General features: G+C 37.0%; 1 protein-coding gene across 1 annotated transcript in view; it reads left to right on the forward strand.

Annotated features, from left to right (window-relative positions):
• Positions 1-19,088, forward strand: part of LOC114649274 (sodium- and chloride-dependent GABA transporter 2-like) — a 29,372-nt gene extending 10,284 nt beyond the window's left edge. The window contains exons 5-14 of the mRNA XM_028798777.2: positions 582-714; positions 817-951; positions 3,164-3,267; positions 4,111-4,235; positions 4,827-4,939; positions 5,589-5,726; positions 5,827-5,929; positions 8,199-8,299; positions 12,991-13,161; positions 18,580-19,088. Of these exons, the coding sequence (XP_028654610.2) occupies positions 582-714; positions 817-951; positions 3,164-3,267; positions 4,111-4,235; positions 4,827-4,939; positions 5,589-5,726; positions 5,827-5,929; positions 8,199-8,299; positions 12,991-13,161; positions 18,580-18,720 (1,264 nt within the window). The 3' untranslated portion in view covers positions 18,721-19,088. The remainder of the gene's footprint in view (positions 1-581; positions 715-816; positions 952-3,163; positions 3,268-4,110; positions 4,236-4,826; positions 4,940-5,588; positions 5,727-5,826; positions 5,930-8,198; positions 8,300-12,990; positions 13,162-18,579) is intronic.
• The last annotated feature ends 451 nt before the right edge of the window (positions 19,089-19,539 follow it).

Consider the following 19,539-nt stretch of genomic DNA (forward strand, 5'->3'; position numbering starts at 1 on the left):
GGTTCACATGGGAGAAGTTGATGATGACGGTCATGTGAACTTCTGGCTCTTAATCCATCTATGTAGGGACATCACGGTGCTTTGATTGGGTGGTGGTGGTGCCAATCATCACCACAGAAAACCGGAAAAAGAACAGAAGAGAAAGTAGGGGTTAGTACGGATTACGGAGCCACCATGAATGATAATGATAATTAAATGCATATGCAGAGTATCAGGATTAAACTAAAATGAAGCTATGAGAAAGCCATGTTAAAGTAATGTGTTACGTAAAGTCATTTTTTGGCTTTGTATTTTGATTTGTATATTTTGGTCCAATTGTACTGTTAATTTCCTTTCATTTTCTTCAATTGCTAATTTGTTAATTATGCACCATTCTGATGTTAAAGCTAATTTAATACCAACTAAAAATATTGATATTGTAATATGAATACATTTAGAGACTAATGTTGTGTGGGGGTTGGTTTACACATTCTCAACTATTTAATCTAACCAGCCCACAGTGTGTAACCAAAAACAGTTTCTTTGTTATGGTTGACCTTTTGCAAAGCTCTAAACTGTTCTGTGCTTCTTCATGTCTTTAGAAGACAGGTGCTAAAGATCTCTGGTGGGATAGATGAGCTTGGCAGTGTAAACTGGGAAATGGCACTGTGCCTTCTTCTTGCCTGGATCATCTGCTACTTCTGTGTTTGGAAAGGAGTCAAATCCACAGGAAAGGTGGGAGACACCAAACCCAGAATAGGGAGGTCACAGGGTGTCCACTGAAACTCTCTATATCTTCCAAGATTTTTTTTTCAATGCAGCCCTGTGTTCCTGCAGGTCGTGTACTTTACTGCCACCTTCCCTTATGTCATGTTGGTTATCCTCCTGCTGCGAGGGCTGACTCTACCTGGAGCTGGGGCAGGCATCATCTTCTATCTTAAACCAGATATAGCACGCCTTGGGGACCCTCAGGTACGGTATACAATATCTATATTATTCTCTCAGCAGGTGCCTCTATCTGGGGTTTTGTTTTGTGTACTTATGATGCAAGTTGGGCATTACTGAATGGGAGTCTGAAATGTTTTATGAGAAAGATCTAGGAGTTGTAGTGTACTCATTATTATCAACTTCCAGTGTTCTGAAGCCACTAAGAAGGCTAACAGAATGCGCAGAGAACAAGTCCAAGGAGGTTATGCTGAAGCTTTATAATGCACTGGTGAGGCCTGATCTGGAATACTGTGTGCAGTTTTGGACTCTGGACTACAAAAATGACTATGCAATGCTAGAAAAAGTCCACAGAAGAATGACTAGGCTGATTTCATGACTTCAGGGCTCAAGTTATAAGCAAAGATTAATGGAGTTGAACCTTTTCTGTTTAAGAAAATAAAGATTAAGAAGTGATAAGATTGAAGTGTTTACCCATGAAGGGTAAGGCCTAGGGTGAAGTCGGCTCAGTAGTTCCGGACCTGCAAGTTTGTCTCTTTAGGCCTTCATTTCCCTTTTACTATTGTCATGTGGCAGGAATCACAACTGACTCCATATGTGCAGCAGGCCATTGTGCACCTGATACTAGGTTAAAAGCAAAGTTGTGACTTAAACAGAAGTAGAACTAAATGAAATGGGTGAGATGGCATCTTGTTAAGTGTCCCTGCAATGTTTTTGTATCCTGTAAAGTTATGTTTATGTTATTCTTAAAGGAGGCACTAAAGGGCTACAAGTGACTTGATGTTTTCATAAAAGTTATCTGAAAAGATCAGATTATTTATTTGAGTGACACTAATGTTTTTATTGACCATTTAAGAAAAGTTGTCTGGAAAGAGCCGGAGTCAATCTATGAAAGTCTAAGAAATCCAAAACAAATGAAGCAGATGAGCCTAAAACAATAAGCAAAACAAATTGCTGCAACAATGTGGTTAACACAGCTGCTTCACAGCTTCACTGTCCTGGGTTTAAACAGCAACTCTAGACAGTGTATGTGGAGATGTGGACTTTGCACATTTAGGTGATTTCATGTTTTTTTTTTCTTTCTCTAAAGGTACTTGGGTTTTTCTTAACATCCAAGAAATGTGTGTATTGGGGTGATTGGAGAAGGTGATTGTGTGGGTTTACCCTGTGATGGTATGAAGGATTGTTTTTGGTTGGTTTCTCTGGAAAGCTCTAACCTCTGTGACCCTATTTGGATTGAACAGATTGCTAATTTTATGGAGAATAAAGGTCAAGAAAACAAAAATAATTACAGTTTTCATTGATCAAAAATCACAAAGAGGAATTCCAAACTGATAGAAAAAATGCATTTATATTATTATTAAAACATTACAACAATTATAACAAGTGACAGGAAGAAGCCCAACAAGCTTGTCCATCTTATTCATCAAGTTTGGGTCGACCTTAGCGAGTGTTCGATTTACCAAGGGTGCTCTGATGATTGTACTGGATTCACCATTGTGTGGGTCACAAATTCATTCAAATAGGAAAGAAATAGGTTGCAACATGAAAAAGGTTGAGAAACCCTGATCTAAATTGTCCAAGATAACATCAAGGTGAGATCTGAAATTCCCTAAAGTCCTACTCTCCACCACACTACTAGGTCATTTATTCCATGTCTCTGTTGTTCTTCTCATAAAGGAAAGCTTTTATAATAATTGTGCAAAATCTTCTCTTAAAAAGTTTCTAAACATGTCTTCACATTCTTGTTGTGGAAGTTTAGTAAAAGCTGTACTAATTCCTTTTGGGATTTTAAACACTTTGATCATTTTATCTCTTAAACCTACTTAAAATGTAAAGGTTCACCTCCTTCAGTTTCTCCTCAATACACATACAGTACTTCTCAGCCCAGGAGTCAGCCTAGTTGCTCTCCTCTGGACTTTCTTTAGTGCTGCTATATCTTTTTTGTAATATTTAGACCAAACTGTACATAGTACACTAGGCGAGGCCTCACTAGCATGCAATATAACTTAAGCATTAACTCCCTTGACTTGTATTCCATACATCATGATATACTGTATGTAAAATATAACAAAACTGTAATGACTACAGAATTTATTAAGAGTCACTGCTATTCTGTTCTTTTTCTCCTTCTGTTCTATTCTGGTCCCTTAATGAGGTCAATAATAAACATACTGTATTTAATGACTGAGGATGGGTACCAGCATGTCTTTTACTCATTGGCTCTTTTTTGTTACAGGTGTGGATGGATGCTGGAACACAAATATTTTTCTCCTATGCAGTCTGTTTAGGATGCTTGACTGTTCTTGGGAGCTATAACAAGTACAATAATGACTGTTACCGGTAGGTGGTCCTGGATAACCCATAGGACCTCTGTTAGTTGTTTTACAGTTTATCAGTATTGAACACTAGGAGGAAGGTGGCTCTGATTTAAGCAGTCATGGATGAACAAAAAGCTAGTCACTGAGGGAAGGCATAAAGTTCAGGTTGGAGTAGAAGTAATAGCACTGTGGTCTCCACTTTGTCCTCCAACAAAGCAACAATGGCAGTTAAGTCATGTTAAAGCAGATTTATTTTGTTTTCTCAATTCCCTGGTAAAAGGTATCAACTGTTCACTTCTTTACTGTCCCAGAAGAGCTATCCTTTATTTTTATTCTAGAATGTTTCTTAGTGTCCCTGGTAATATGTGCTATGAATTATGCCACTAAACGAAGACGATTATATATTATACAGAAACTGTGCTTCCCAAATTGTACATTTATTTTTCTGATTTTTTTTCCATTTATAATCTCTATGTATAACCAACTTGTGTTTTGTTCCAGCCAATGCCACTCTCTGTTTGGATTCTACTCATTCTTCCCATTTAAACACTCCCATGTTCTTTTTGAACACTCCTGTTTCCTCCTGGGTGTGTATATGAGTGAGCTCCTGCTTAATGATTCTTGTATGGGCTCTGTCTGACCACCCTTATATATAAAATACAATACAATATTCAGGCTTGCAAAATGAATCAATAGTAATAAAACACCCTCTGTAGTTTAATAGTTTGGTGAAATGCCACCTCAACATTTTATCAAAATTTAGTTTGAGATCTAGTAGATTCTGCTCTTGTTGGCATTTTGAGACATCCTCTGAAATTGGAATTGCTGAGATGCGATGTTCTGTTTCTTTCCTTTTCATTTTTAGAGACTGCTTTCTTCTCTGCCTAATGAACAGTGGAACAAGTTTTGTGGCAGGATTTGCCATTTTCTCTGTCCTGGGCTTCATGGCTTATGAACAAGGAGTGGGAATTGAAAAAGTGGCAGAATCTGGTGAGAATTTGCCAAACACACTGTTTAGACGTGCATTAAATGAATTGAATATTGTTAATATTATTCCACTTCTTCTCCTCCAAATTTCTCTGGCTAAGGCGATGATGATATGATGGTGCAGTTCTTAGTGGTGCAGCTTTACAGCTCCAGTCTCCCAGGCTCAAACACTTGGCCTGTCTTAATCTGTGTTGAGTTTGCATGTTCTTTACATGTCTGAGTTTTCTTCCCACATCCCAAAGACATACATGTTTTATTGTTTGCTGACTTTAACGAGGCCTGATATACAGTAAGTAAGTGAGGATGTGTATGTGAATGTGCCCTAAGATTGACTGCCATCACATTCAGAACTGTTTCTCGCCTTTTACCTGAAGCTATGGATAGAATTTAAGATTTATTACTTAAATGCCACTTGTACACGCTGTGCATGAATTGTCTTTCTTAAAATCCTTCATATTTGTCAACTTTTCTCAATATGCACTTTTCATGCTGCATTTATAATTATTGCATAGTTCACTGGCTCCTAAAATGGAAGTTTGATCATGACAAAAATTAGTTTCATTAACATTCAATATGTCTGTTTACTCCTTGCAGGTCCAGGCTTGGCATTCATTGCATACCCCCGTGCAGTAGCCATGATGCCCCTTCCCCAACTGTGGGCATTTTGCTTCTTTTTAATGGTTATCCTTCTTGGTTTGGATTCTGAGGTAAGGATCTTTTTCACTGCATCACTCAGTTTATGGTCAAAGGTTTATCTGCCAGTTCGTTGACAGAACACAATCAAGGTCCCTAATGTCATACATTGCAGTCACTTATTTGATGTGAACTAGACTTGAAAGCCTCCATTAATTTACAGTGTTTACTCTGTATTGTAAAATTATTATAAGAAGTATTGTATACACAAAATTACTTTGCTTTATTTTTTGCCGAGTCAGATATTACTAGGCATGATGTAGTTTTTATAAGCTGAAACGATCTGGTTAATTTAAACCGGGTTTGAGTTACTACTCTAAATATAAGTTGAGAAGTCAATTACTCAACAGATCTAACATATCCTGTAGTGAAAAAATAACAAAGGAGATGATAAATATGGCATTGTCGCACTCACCGAGTTAGTTTTTGAAGTATTAACAAAATCATAAAAATGTAATGCTAATTTTCTGAGATTTTTCAGCTAAGGAAAACAGTAGTTTTAAGGTAAGGTAGTTATACTCATTAATCATGATGCAAGAGAGTGCTGAGTAGCACATGCAAGTAATAATTTCACTGCACTCTGTACAGATGACAATACCAACTTTATAAATCTATAAAACTATTTCCATAATCTTGTCTTTTATTCTTCCCGTGTCTCCCTAGTTTGTGGGACTGGAGAGCTTGGCCACCACCATCACAGACTTATTCCCTACAACCTTGCGCAGGAGGCACTCTAGAAAGTTGCTTCTTCTGTTGATCTGTTTTATCTGCTTCCTGATTGGTTTGCTGATGGTCACAGAGGTAGGATTGAAACTTTTGAAAGACCCTCAAATCATTAATTAAAAGGTGGAAAATGTAAATGCACTTTAAAAAGATTATTTGCTGGTCTTCTTGTCTTCAGGGTGGTGTGTACCTCTTCCAGCTGTTTGATTACTATGCCTGCAGTGGAACAAGCCTTGTGCTCCTGGCAATTTTTCAGTCTATCTGTGTCAGCTGGGTTTATGGTAAGGACTTAGGAACAGTCTGCATCTTCTGCAAACAATCCAAAATGCAGCACTAAACTGAAAGATTCGTGAGCATCTTTCCTTGAAAAACATTCATGCTACCATTGCATTCATCCACCTGTCTGGGTACACAGTATATATTAATAGATAAGCATGTTTTAATTAATCTTTTTTCATTGAATAGAGAAATGGGTCTACTTTTGCAAATGCAGCCGTTACTGAATAGCAAACTTAGGGTGGTCAAGCCAGAAACCTACTATAATATCACAGAATGTAAAGCAAGACCCAACCCTGAATGGGACTTCTTACTATTGAATTAAATTGAGAAGATCTGCAGAAAACCCAAGAAAGCAGAATCTGCTCGACAGCCACAGTGCAAATCTTCTGGCTTATAAAAGAATACAGATGCACTAAAAGCATTGTAACATTAGATATATTGTGGTGATAACAGACTATTCACCCCATCAAGCTCATCCATCCTATTCACCCAAATTGCCCAAAATAACATCAAGTTGAGATTTGAAGATCCCTAAAGTCCTGCCCTCCACCACACTACTTGGAAATTTATTCCATATGTCTGTGGTTCTCTTTGTGAATTAAAACCTTGTAACATATCTGAAAACTCTGGCCTTAACAAGTTTCCAACTGTGTGCTCACATTTTTGATGCAGAATTTATTTTAATGCAAGAGTTGGGATCTACCATACTAACTGCTTTCATAATTTTAAACAGTTCAATCATGTCTCCTCTCAGTACACTTGTTCAAACTGAAAAGATTCCACTGCTTCAATTTCTCCTCATAGCTCGAACCTCTCAGTCCTGGAATTAGCCTAGTTACTCTCCTCTGGACTTTTTCTAGAACTGCTATGCCTTTTTTTGTATTATGGAGACCATATTACAAAAGTAATACAGCTAATAGTACTCTAGGTGAGGCCTCACTACTGTGTTATATAAGTTAAGCATAACCTCCCTTGACTTGTACTCCACATCTCGTATTAGGTAACCTGAAACCCTATTGACTTTCTTGATAGCTTATGTCCATTGTCTTGATGTTGATAGTTGTGAGTCAACTATGACTTCTAGAATCTTCTCTTGAAAAGTACTTTCAAGTTTCAGACTCCCCATTGTGTACTCAAAACTAATGTTTTTATTTCCAACATGCAATTCTTTACATTCCTTTACATTAAATTTCATCTGCCCAAATCTGCCCAAGCCCGTACCCTACCCAAGTTCCTCAGTAACAATTTTTTCAGCCCTTCCAGCTTATTTATTATACAGTATTCTTGTCCACTAAGGCTGGAGGCATACTTAATATGTAGTTGAAGGTTCAGTTTGAATACATAATGGGATGTCAGAAAATTGAAAGTACACCTTATGAGAAGGATTTAGGAGTCATAGTGAACTCAAAACTATAAACTATAACTTCCAGACAGTGTTCAGAAGCCATTAAGAAGATTAACACAATGTTATGTTATATAGCGCCTTGATGTGTGGAGTACAAGTCCAAGGAGGTTATCCTGAAGATTTATAACACACTGGTTAGACCTCATCTGGAATACTGTGTACAGTTTTGGTCTCCAGGCTACAAAAAGAACACAGCAGTGCTAGAAAAAGTCCAGAGAAGAGCGACTAGGCTGATTCCAGGGATACTGGGGATAAATTATGAGGAAATATTAAAAGAGCGGAGCCTTTTCAGTTTAAGCAAAAGAAGATTAAGAGGACATATGATTGTGTTTAAAAGTTATGGTGTTTAAAATTACAAAAGGAATTAGTCCAGTGGGCCGAGACTGTTACTTTAATACACAGAGACACATTTGGAAACTTGTTAAGGGTAAATTTCGCACAAATATTAGGAAATTTCTCTTTATACAGAGAACCATAGACACTTTGAATAAACTACCAAGTAGTATGGTAGACAGTAGGACTTTAGGGACTTTCAAAACTAGACCTGATGTTATTTCAGAAGAATTATGTGGATAGGACTGGCGAGCTTTGTTCTAAGGTTCTAATGAACATGAACAGTCTGCAAAAATCCAAACAGCATATGAACAAACAGAAAGCTATCATTCTTTGAGTGCTATTGCTTTGAGTTCACCCTTGACCTCTCTATCTACTTTACCACCAGTAGAAAATATGAACTTAATCAAAATAGAAATCTAACTAAATTTCATTAATACATTGTATACATGAATATAAATACCAGACACTACTTCTTTCATTAGGAATAGCAGTTTGCAGACTAATTCCTCTTTCATATCATTGGTTGTCAGGTGCAGATCGCTTCTATGACAATATTGAAGATATGATTGGATATCGGCCTACCCCACTGATTAAATACTGTTGGCTTTTCATCACTCCGGCCATCTGTGCAGTAAGTTTATCACACCCATTTTTCCTAAAAATAACACCACATCTCATTAAAATTAACATAATCACTTCAATAGCTCATAGTATATTTTCCATTCATTAATGACTCTGTAATACTGCCATGTGTCCGCCCCCTATAAACTTGTTCATAGCTACTATATTACAGCATAAACCAAAATTTGCAAACATATTATACATGTGAAACTCTTTGTTTAAATGCACAGTATGTGAGCTTCAGGTTTGAAAAAAGTAACAGCAAAACAACAACTGTATAGAAAAGATAGAAAAAAGTCATCAATATTACACTCACTGAACAAATTCCATTGCTGTGGAAGAGGAAAAGGCCCCGAGTTCTTCAATTTCCATTCCTGGATCATCTATGTTGTCTGCCTCTTTCTCTTCCACTGCAGTGGAAAGGGTGAAGGGGTCTAGAAGTTACAGTCAAGAGCCAAATGTAACAATGACAGCAGTGAGAGAAGTCGGTTAGCTGCACAACAAAATGATGATATGGTAGTCTGCTCGGCTCCACGTGCCTTTACATCATACACATGGCTGTGGCACTCAATAGAAAAGTCACATTGGTTTTGTAGCTTGAAAAGGGATATTTTTAAAATTTAATTTTATTGATAATATTTGAAGAAAATAGCATTCCTATAATTGTGTCAAACTTAACAAACCATAGATCAACCTCCACTAGAGATAAAGAGAGGAGAGACTACAACATGAGCAAATCTTTAAAAAAAATAAAGAGAGGAGAATGTTGTTTTCCCCAATATAAATGCTTATTCTAAGATATGATTATTTAGATCTTGCCATATTTTAAAGTTTTGAACTGATCTTCTAAGTGAGAATTTATTTTTTTTCCCATTTCAAATAATATAGAACATCAGTTACCCACTGACTTGTAACAGGTGGGATAGAATTCTTCTATTTGAGCAAGATAAGTCTACGTGCTAGTAGTAAGTTAAAGGCAATTACAGTTTGTTTGTCCTTCTCCACTTTAAGCCCATCTGGGAGCCCACTGAACATGGCTGTTAATGGGTTAGGAGTGATTTCGACACCAAGGCTCTCTGATAGGTATTCAGAGATTTTTTTCCAGAATGATGTTAATATGGTGCACACCCAAAATATGTTGCCCTGTGAGGATGGACCAAAAAGGGGTATTAAATGAAAACCCTCACAAAAACAAAATCTTAACATGAATCCAGGAGATACTTGCAGTTGATACTGTATGTAGACCCGTAGTTTGTCATAAAGCCCCTCAGGAAATTTTATTATCTGTCCATTTCATTTTTAAGAACTTGTTTCTCTTGTTTATTTTATTTTTCATTGTGATTGCCATGGCCACTGCTATTTGGCGTTGCTGTTTGTATGGCTGTGGCCACATTGTTTATGGTTTTTATGCCTGTTGTTGGTTACTAGACAAGAAACTCACCTGATATATTATGTTATCCCACCTATCTAAGATGGTGGTGTATAGCTTCTGCTGTCTATGCAGTGGATCCTTTTCTTAAAACAAACACCAAAGATTGTAGTTAGTTGGGTTCAATTAAGACAAGCTAGTGTGAGGACTTTGCAACATTTATTCCCAACTATGATTGTTACTTTTTTGTATTGGCTTTGAGAGCTTCTTTTGGTTTCGAACTTGAACCTGCACAGATTTTTGTCCTATAGTTTTCTTATGTCTTTTCCTATTGCTCCTTTTATTCCCTTTCTTTTCTGGGAATAATACCAAATACAACCAAAATGGAGTATTCAGTAAAATCAGTTTTTTAAGTTTATCTCTCCCACTTCTACATATATAGGCAGGCTTGGAAATAAAACTTGACAAGTGTGGTTAAACATGTAAAACATTGTTTTCTTATGGTGTCCTATCTTTGTAATTAACTCCAATACGTAAACCCAGAATGTAATGTTAAGTATTTCTTGCCAAACCAAACAATCCCAAGCAGTTCTTTGGTTCTCAAAGTGACTGAGATTATTATTTTAGTCATGGAAGCTAAACCAATGAGTAATCGAGTCGGCTGAGGACTTTTATACTTGACCCTTAACTTGACTGGATATTTGTATATTTCTTTATCTCAGTGACTAAAACTATGAAGAAGCATCTGTTTTAAGTTTAAATTTATTTCTTAATTTACTTAGATGTTTAATTTAAATTGTCAGTCACATGAAGACTTAGTGGCCACTTAATTAGGTCCACATGTTCACACTTATAAATGGCCTGATAATCCAATAAGTTAGTCATGTGATGGCAGCTGAACATACACTCAATGGGCAAATTCTTAGGACCACTCTAGTAATACTGGTTAGGTCCTACATTTGCTCTCAAAACAGCCTCAGCTCTTTGTGGCATGGATTCTAAAAGACCTGAGAAATACTCAAATCAGCCCATCTGACACTAATAATCATGCCATAGTCGAATTATCTAAGATCACATTTCATTCCAATTTTTATTTTTGATGGAAACATTACTTGAAGCTTGTTACCTGTATCCCTGTATGAATTTATGCACTGTACTGGTGCCACATGCTTGGCTGATTTGATAATTGTACAGATAAGCAGGTGAACAGGAGTTCCTAATAGTTTTCTCAGTAAGTGTATGTAACATGCTGACACGGCCAAGAAGTTTAGTTGTTCAGCCAAACATTAGAATGGACAAGAGGCATTATTTAACAGATATTGATCAATTTAGAATGTAAAAATATCTAATCATTTTTGCTGACCTTTATTATCACTACTCCTTCATCCATGAGGGGAACTTCAAGTTTTCTACAATAGGGCTCAGATCTCAAACTAATAGGGCACCTTTGGCATGAGATGAAATGTGAGGTTCAAAGCAAGGTTGTGTAGTCAAAAAATTCATAGGAACTGCGTGATTCTGTTGAGCCAGCAAGAACCAATATCAATAAGGCATGTGTTAATCACACCTTGTTGATTTTGTTCTAAAGGGAATGACCGTTCTATCTGGTACAAAACATGTGGACCTCATAATTTCTTACCAACTAACAGTGCATATTCAACTAGTGAAATTATTATCTTCCTTATGTTCCTAATGATATTCTCAGCAAACTAACATCCAATATCTGTTGCATAATCTTTCTGTTTTTCAAAGCACACACTATAGTGTCAGCCGGAGTGTGCAAACCCGAGCTTTTTTATGTCTTCTGGCTTTGCTTTAAGTGTTTTTGTATGTTTATTGAAATTGTGTATTTTAGGTTAAAAACATTCTATTTATTATTTGATTTCTGTGTGTAATGTGGTGTTTTGATATTTCCCTTGTGTTCTTTCGGTGGTACTCCAAAGGGTGGGGCCACCCCAGGCATCACCTTTTCTGAGTCTTCTATTTGGTTATTTAAATCCTGGAAAAATGGAACTCAGGACTATAGTTGTATTGCATTTGGAAGGAGTCTTTGTAAGTTTTGTTGTGTGTTTGGATTTTAGGGCTATCTTATGCTCTGTTTATTGGACTCTCCCTTTAGATTATATTTTTGGGACCTGTTTGCTTAGGATGGCCTTTTAGACAACTTTTCCTTACTCTTTTTGAGCATTTCTTGTTACTTTTTCTATTTTGATAAATAAATCATTTTTTACAAAGATTTGGGTGAAACTTATTTCTATGCAAGCTGGGGTTTCTCACAGTTTTCCTTCTTATAAGAAATTTTTGACATCCAGTTTTCCCATTTCGGACCTAGCCAGGTCAAAGCTGGCAGGTAGATGCTGAAGCACGCTGGATTGGGTCAAGTCTCTTCTGGGCAGGTCGGAGAAGGTCCTGGTCATTCTTCCAAATACAATGCACTATAGTCCTGAGTTACATTTTTACAGGGTTTAAATAACCAAAGAGAAGTCTCAGAAGTGGTGATGCCAGAAGTGGCCCCACCCTTTGGCGTACCGCCCAAAGAACACAAGGGAAATATCAAAACACCACATTACACACAGAAATCAAATAATAAATAGAATATTTATAACCTAAAATGCAGTACTAGGGTGCTGTACCGTGTTAGCCATTATGAATGTAGAGAAAAGCCAAGCAAAATGACACCTTTTATTGGCTAACTAGAAAGATTACAATATGCAAGCTTTCGAGGCAACTCGGGCCCCTTCTTCAGGCAGTGATTACATCTTGCCTGAAGAAGGGGCCCGAGTTGCCTCGAAAGCTTGCATATTGTAATCTTTCTAGTTAGCCAATAAAAGGTGTCATTTTGCTTGGCTTTTCTATACATAACCTAAAATGCAAAATTTCAATAAACATACAAAATCGCTTAAAGCAAAGCCAGAAGACATAAAAAAAGCCAGGGGGCACACTTTTGCTGGTACTTTTAGAGGCCTCACACCCTTTAATAATGTTAGAAACTGTTTCTTACAACACCAGCATCCAACTGTGAAGCAAAAGTAACATCTCCAGTGCATATTAATGGTGTAGAAAAAAATCAACAGATAGTCTTAGTCTTACTTTGTAGTGTTTTGACTTTTTAACAGTGCTGCAGGTAATCCACGTGTGTTGCTCCTATAATTTACCTTTGATCTTATTAACAGTACACATAATTATACTTCTCCTGTCTGGCCTGCAAATGTTATGTTCAGCCACTTAAAGCAATAGAAATGTATTACGAATCCATTAAAGTGAAGTGGTTTCAATTATATCTTTTTTAGAATGCAATTAAGTCAGCCTGACCTATAACTCTCCATATGCAGGGCACGTTTGTCTTCTCTGTCATCAAATACACCCCACTCAAGATGAACAACTCGTATGTGTACCCAGCTTGGGGGTATGCTTTGGGATGGTTTATCGCTCTCTCCTCCATCATTTGCATTCCTCTCTGGATCATTTATCAACTTTTGCAGGCCAAAGGTTCAATACGGAAGGTATGGCAACACCTGTTACATATTCATGTCATGTACTTTTTGTTGTGCTCTTACACTATTTATGATGTCTTGTAATTGCATTTTGCATAATTGTTCAATGGTTTTTCTTTAGTTTTGGTAAGATTCATATTTGCTAGAGGTGGCCATTATGAGACTAAAAAAATCGAAGTTTTGGGTCTCCTCTAAAGATCTGGAGGTAGCATACTGATTTTCCCTATAATTTCTTATCAAATCACTGTTCCTCAGTTTATTTTCACTCATGAGTCTCTGTCTACCTGTCCTGTCTTTAGATAAGCAGGACCTCTGCCAAATGTATCTGCTGTATCCAAAGGAGCAGGAAGAATATGGTGAAGATAATACCTCCAGTAGAAGCTAGAGTGTTCTTATAGTAAAAAAAGGAATTGTACATAGAACAAAACGTATTGTTGATACTGAGCTAGCTAAACTAGAAATATCTACATTGCTTGTAAACATAATTTTAATATTATATTTACCCCCATAATCATGTTACATATAGCTTTCAGCTTTGTCTTACTGTGCTGTCATATTATCAAGTCAGCATGTGCTTTGTGTTCATGATGTGCTCTTCCAATTGCAAAATTAAAATGCATATTGTAAAGATATTAAATAAAATCAAAGTAACTACAGTTCTCTAACACATTATTGTTCAGCAGAAGTGTAAAAACCAATGTATACAATATGCCTTTATAATGCCTCACTGTGACTTTGACTGCTCTTTTCATCTATAGCCAAGTCAGAACTTTTACTTTCTTTTTTAGTCATTTTTATGTGTATTTCATAAAGGGGTTTGTAGTCTACAATAATATAATAATATATATTTATTGTTCTTCTGTAAAAAAACAAATTTCCCCTTTCCTATCTATCTATCTATCTATCTATCTATCTATCTATCTATCTATCTATCTATCTATCTATCTATCTATCTATTATACTGTATTTATTTATTTTTTTGACCATTTTATCTAATTTATAAGTTACAAATGCAAACTGTCTTGGATTCCTAATTTCTACATTCAGGGCACTGACTAGTTACATTCACATAATGAGTCAACAGTGAAGTTTAAAGCAGTATGATTAAAGACATAAATAATATTTACTTGGAACACGCAGTCTCACTATTGACGGGATGAAGAAATGCATGAACAGATTAAGAATTTCAATGAAGTAATGAATGCATGCAGTTAACACATGTGGTGAAGGCATGCAGTTAATATAAGAGGTTAAGATGTGTTCAGTGAAAACATGAAATGAAGGCGTTCAGTAATACAGATGTGAAGCAGTAAAGTCCTATTTTCATTTGCATTGCATTATGAATGCTTTGAGTATGGTTTGACTTTGCTTAATAATATACTCAAATATACAGTACGTTTTTGCTTTCTTACTACTTAGAGAAATATCTCACTACTAACAACAAACAGATGTTTTTAATTGTACATATTGATTTGTTTCATTCAATCAATTATATACTGTAATTCAAATGAGAATAGCTCCATATTTTTATTCCAGGTGCTCTTAACTTACCAATATTTTGGCGTCTTGTCCTTCTTTGTATGTCATTTCCAATGGAAAGGAATCATAAATGATAATACAGTTTTTCAAGATTGTGCTGAATACACAGAGGAATGTTGACAAGTGTTGGGGAATGTTAACTTTAAAAGTACCTTAGTTACATAACTCATCACTTACAACAAAAAGTAACTAAATATGTTATCTTGTTACTTATTATAAAATGTAATGTATAACAAAGTCTGTACTGTACTTGTATTATCATGAAATTTGTGGGACTTACCAGGAATGTTAATTAGGCTCATCTACTCTCACCCTTGAATATTAACACACACACAGAGGTATAAACACACATAGCGATCCAATTCAGACAAAGTCTCGAGTGGTGCCAATTGCCAGTCACTCTGCAATATTCTGCATAAGATTCTCAATATAGGGAGTCACCATCGCAAGCACTAACAAACATGAGGGTGTCATTGTGACACACAGAAAAGTTCTTTTGCTTGTATGCTACGTACTAACCATACTATGTCTTGCTTTTACCACAGTTGCTCTGATTATTGAAGAGTGACCTCAACAGCCTTGATAAACTCTATGAATAGGAAATGTAGAATCAGACTCACACTTGGTACCCATTTATTATTTCAGTCACTCTAGATTAAAGACAAAGTATAGAAGAGAAAAGCAATTTAGTATTTATTAATATATAACAATACCAAATAGAATAAAATATAATAGAAAATAAAATAGATAGCAAAGTCTATAAACAGTCCTAGAAACTCTTACTGAAAATCAGAAGTGTCAAGGAGTGTATGTTCTGGGCAGCATTTGGTTAAGCAATTAGCGTTTTTCTTTGTTACGTTTTTTTGTCATCCAAATCAAATGATCTCACATGTCTTCATCTGACGTTGCCCTTCGTGGGTTTTCTTCCACTTCGGTTCTCCTCAACTTTTCACCTCCAGTTTTTCTTCTTCTCTTCTTTGCTCCATCAGACGAGCCATATTTAAAATAAAATGCACATGTGATGGACATGTGACGTTGTACACATTTGATTGGCCATCCTGTCCTGATGATGAATGGCAGATAAAAGAGTTTGATCTCCTAAGTACCTTTGCACTCCTTCCTTTCCCTGCTAGTCCTACAGCATTCATCTGTTTGCAGGTCATAACTGAATCAAACCTATTCTGTGGTATGTGATTAGGTAATAAAGTAATTGAAAAGAAGTTGACCAGAACAAATGCATATAATACAAATGGATGCTTTCAATGCCTATAAGTCCTGTAAATTCTTTTCATCTCAGTTTGTTTGAGCAAAATTATTAAAATGTAATATAAACAGTTTGCAGATGAAAATGTGCAGATTTTCAATACCAGAACAGTTACTTTTGCATTGCTTTTTCTTCTTTTGTATGTAAAACTGCACAATTCACTGGCCAGCTTTTGTTATTAAATTTTAAGCCCATATATAAACCTTCTTAAAACTGACTAGAAGCACAGCCAAATGTGATAATTTTTTTGTGTTTTATAAATATGTTTAGACTGTCATGTGTTGTTAAGTAAATAACGTCTATCCCCTTTTTCCATCCCCAAAGTATTCCTCCTAAGATCTGAGGTATAAACACTGGCACCACCCATTCACACCATCTTAAAATATCTGTAGAAAGTCGCTGACACTCTATTTATAGGTTTCTGTTATTGGATTGCATGCAGCACACTCTTTTCTTCTTGGCTGTGTGCTTGAATCTTGCAACGGACCAGAATACCATCCACCATATTTGCTTTTTGTCTTACACCTGGTGCTGCTGTGGTAATCATGGGTGACCAGAAAATGAGGAGATTAAATGTTCCCCTCAGCACATGCAGTATAGAGGTACACTTATAACTTTTGTTCAGTTCTTTACCCTTATTCGCTTGCTACCTTGCTTTACCTCTTCTTCACTAGCTGTCACAAGATGGAGTATGAACAAGAACAAGAAGTGTATGAGTGCATGATGTTACTACAAAAGCAGCAAGCAGCTCCTTTGAGAAAAAAGGCAATACTTCTACAAAATAACGCAGTGATTTTTTTTTCTTTTTTGATAGGTGGTGTGGAAGTCCAGTCCCGGACACAGACAGGCACACACCTGTAGTTCGACAAAGCACACATTTATTTATATAAAGTTCACTGCACACAGTCCCCCTGCACTAATCACCCTCTTTTCAAGCCTTCACCGCCTCCACTCCTCTCTGCCAAGCTCTGTCCTCTTCCTCCCGACTGCAGTTTACGAATGGAGGGCGGCGGCCCCTTTTAAGTCCACCCAGATGTGCTCCAGGTGCCTCCTGACAAGCTTCCTGCGGCACTTCCTGGTGTGGCAGAAGTGCTACATGCGCTTCCGGAAACACTCTGGGTGTCACTGGTTTTCCTTCCGCCAACACCTCTGGGAGTGGTGGAAGTGCTGATGTCCAGGGCTTCTCAGGTGTCCGGGCGCCCCCCTAGCGGTGACCACGGGCCCCTATAGGGTTGAGCTTCCATGCTTCGATCCCGTGGCCCCCATACAAACCAGGGCGGCTGCCCTCTCGTGGTCCGGAGGAGGCGTAGTCCCTCTCCCGGTCCTTCCAGGTGTCCCGGCTTCGTACCGCCCCCAGCCGCCTGCCACAGCAGGAATAAGCTTTCATAGTAATGCAGTAAGACTTTTTTTTTTAAATAAACACTGGTATTTTTGCTTCAATAAAATAAGTATTTTGTTAGGTTACTCATTACTTTAAAAAATAATCTATGTAAGGCACATTATTTTTCACGTTAACCCCCCAACACTGCTGTTAACAGCAAATGGTTTCAGTGGAAATGCCGGAGTGTAACTGGGCAACTGAGTAAAACACACTCCTTATCTACACTCACCTCCACAGAAGTTTGTTGCACAAAAGTGTAGTATTCACAGCTATGGCCTGCTACTGGTCTTTAACATTTATTGACAAGGAACGTTCAACAAGTTTCCGCACTTTTATATTTTCGTTGGAAACGGTGAAGGTGGGAGGAGTAGTAATTGGTCGTGCCTGAGAGTGTCATGTGACTAGTTCTGTCTGGCAAGCTGCTCTTGCAGTTTAGTATAATAGTTGTCACCCTGTGATGAAGGTGGCTACGAAACTTATAGCACAAAAGAGGAACAGCTTTGTGTCATACGTATTTTTGTGGGCAGAAGGTGTGCTGGGAGCACAAATTCATCTCCACATGTGTGCTCAGTATGGGGATAAAGTTCTCTCTCGTAGAGTCATCTATGAGTGGATTGAAATATGCATGAATGGCCATACTAGTGTGACGAAGGCAGAGCGCTTCGGACGTCCAGCTATAGCCACGACCATGAGGAATGAAGAAAGATGATGATGTGAAAGCAGAGGTGCATCAGTGGCTACATGCTCAACCAAAAAAGATTTTTGCTGATGGCATTAAAAAGTTTGTACGACACCTGGAAAATTGCATCACAAAGGAAGGAGACTATGTAGAAAATTGATGTGATTTGTTTTTGAAATTCTTAATAAATAGTGTGGAAAATTTTTGAACGTCCCTAGTAACACACTTACGCAAATGCCCTTTTAACATACAGTATATGCCATATTAATGGTTATAACTACTTGCAAACATTGAACAATAATATTAGGTAGAATTTCACTTGTAATTATTTAACGCTGTAAATAATAGTTAAAAAGCCAACCATACCTTTTACACAAAAACTGTCCAACATTATGTGGATATTTGTCAAAAGGTACCTCCTAGACAACAATCCTGTCATACGCAAATGCACTTTGATTGTGTTTATGGCCTTCTTCTGTGATGGGTGGTTGTTTATTTCCTTCTTGGCACATTGTTATCTCTTGGGTACACCTGAAACCATCTGTTTCTTTTATTTTTTTTCAGCGTCTTCACTTTCTGCTTCTCCCTGCTGATGACCTGCCAGTTCCTCAAAGAACAACAATGAGATTACGTCAGCTTACCTCAAAATATTGTCAGTCTATCAGCTGTGCTGTGGAGGACCCTGACTTCAGGGCGGCAACCTAAATGAAATTCCTGTCATCCTCACAAAAGACTTTGTCTTCCAGCTACCAGCATGACCTGGGCACTAAGATAATTTCTGTGTTTGTTAAGATGTGAAAAGCAAATCTTTTTGTGCAAACGCTTTAGAATATGTGGAATAGGTGGTAGTCATTTATATTTCAAAAAGTCTATCACAGCAAAGACTACCAGACAAAGATGGCATTTTCTTTGACATTTATTGTAAACCATATTGAATAATTAAAAAAAAACACCAGCATTTTCCTCTCCTTTATGAAGAGTTTCTTACTGGTCTTAACAAACAGAGGACCAGGTAGACAAAAAACCACACAAAGAATTCCTACATTAGATATTGACTTCTACATCTTCCTTAACCCAGCGTTGTGTGTTCATTACTCCAAAACTAAGATACAGTTGCCATTTCTTTTATAGTTTTTTTCTTTTATTAGCAGCAGAAGTAAAACAACATCTATGCTTTTCTCTTCAATTTACAAAATGATTTTTGTGATATTACCCCTGAGCTAGCTCATACTTACGGGTATCAATATATGCATTGGGCTTATAGAATGTTAGCCACATATAAAAGCAGAAAACTACCAAAAATATGAGAAAAAGGGGAAACTGTGAGGAAATATACTCAGCGTCTCCAAAATTCAAGACATTATTCTACATTACAGGGTTGAGATATCTTCAGGAGCCTGGGTTCTGTTCTTTAACCTCTCACATTAGTTTGGATGTTTTCCCAGGATTCATGCAGATTATCTTGGCTAACATGGGCTAGTGTGTTTGTGTGATGTTTTAAGAAGATAATAATAATAATTCATT

Source organism: Erpetoichthys calabaricus, chromosome 3 (genome assembly GCF_900747795.2).
Source record: "Erpetoichthys calabaricus chromosome 3, fErpCal1.3, whole genome shotgun sequence".
In the NCBI taxonomy this organism is placed as follows: Eukaryota; Metazoa; Chordata; class Cladistia; order Polypteriformes; family Polypteridae; genus Erpetoichthys; species Erpetoichthys calabaricus.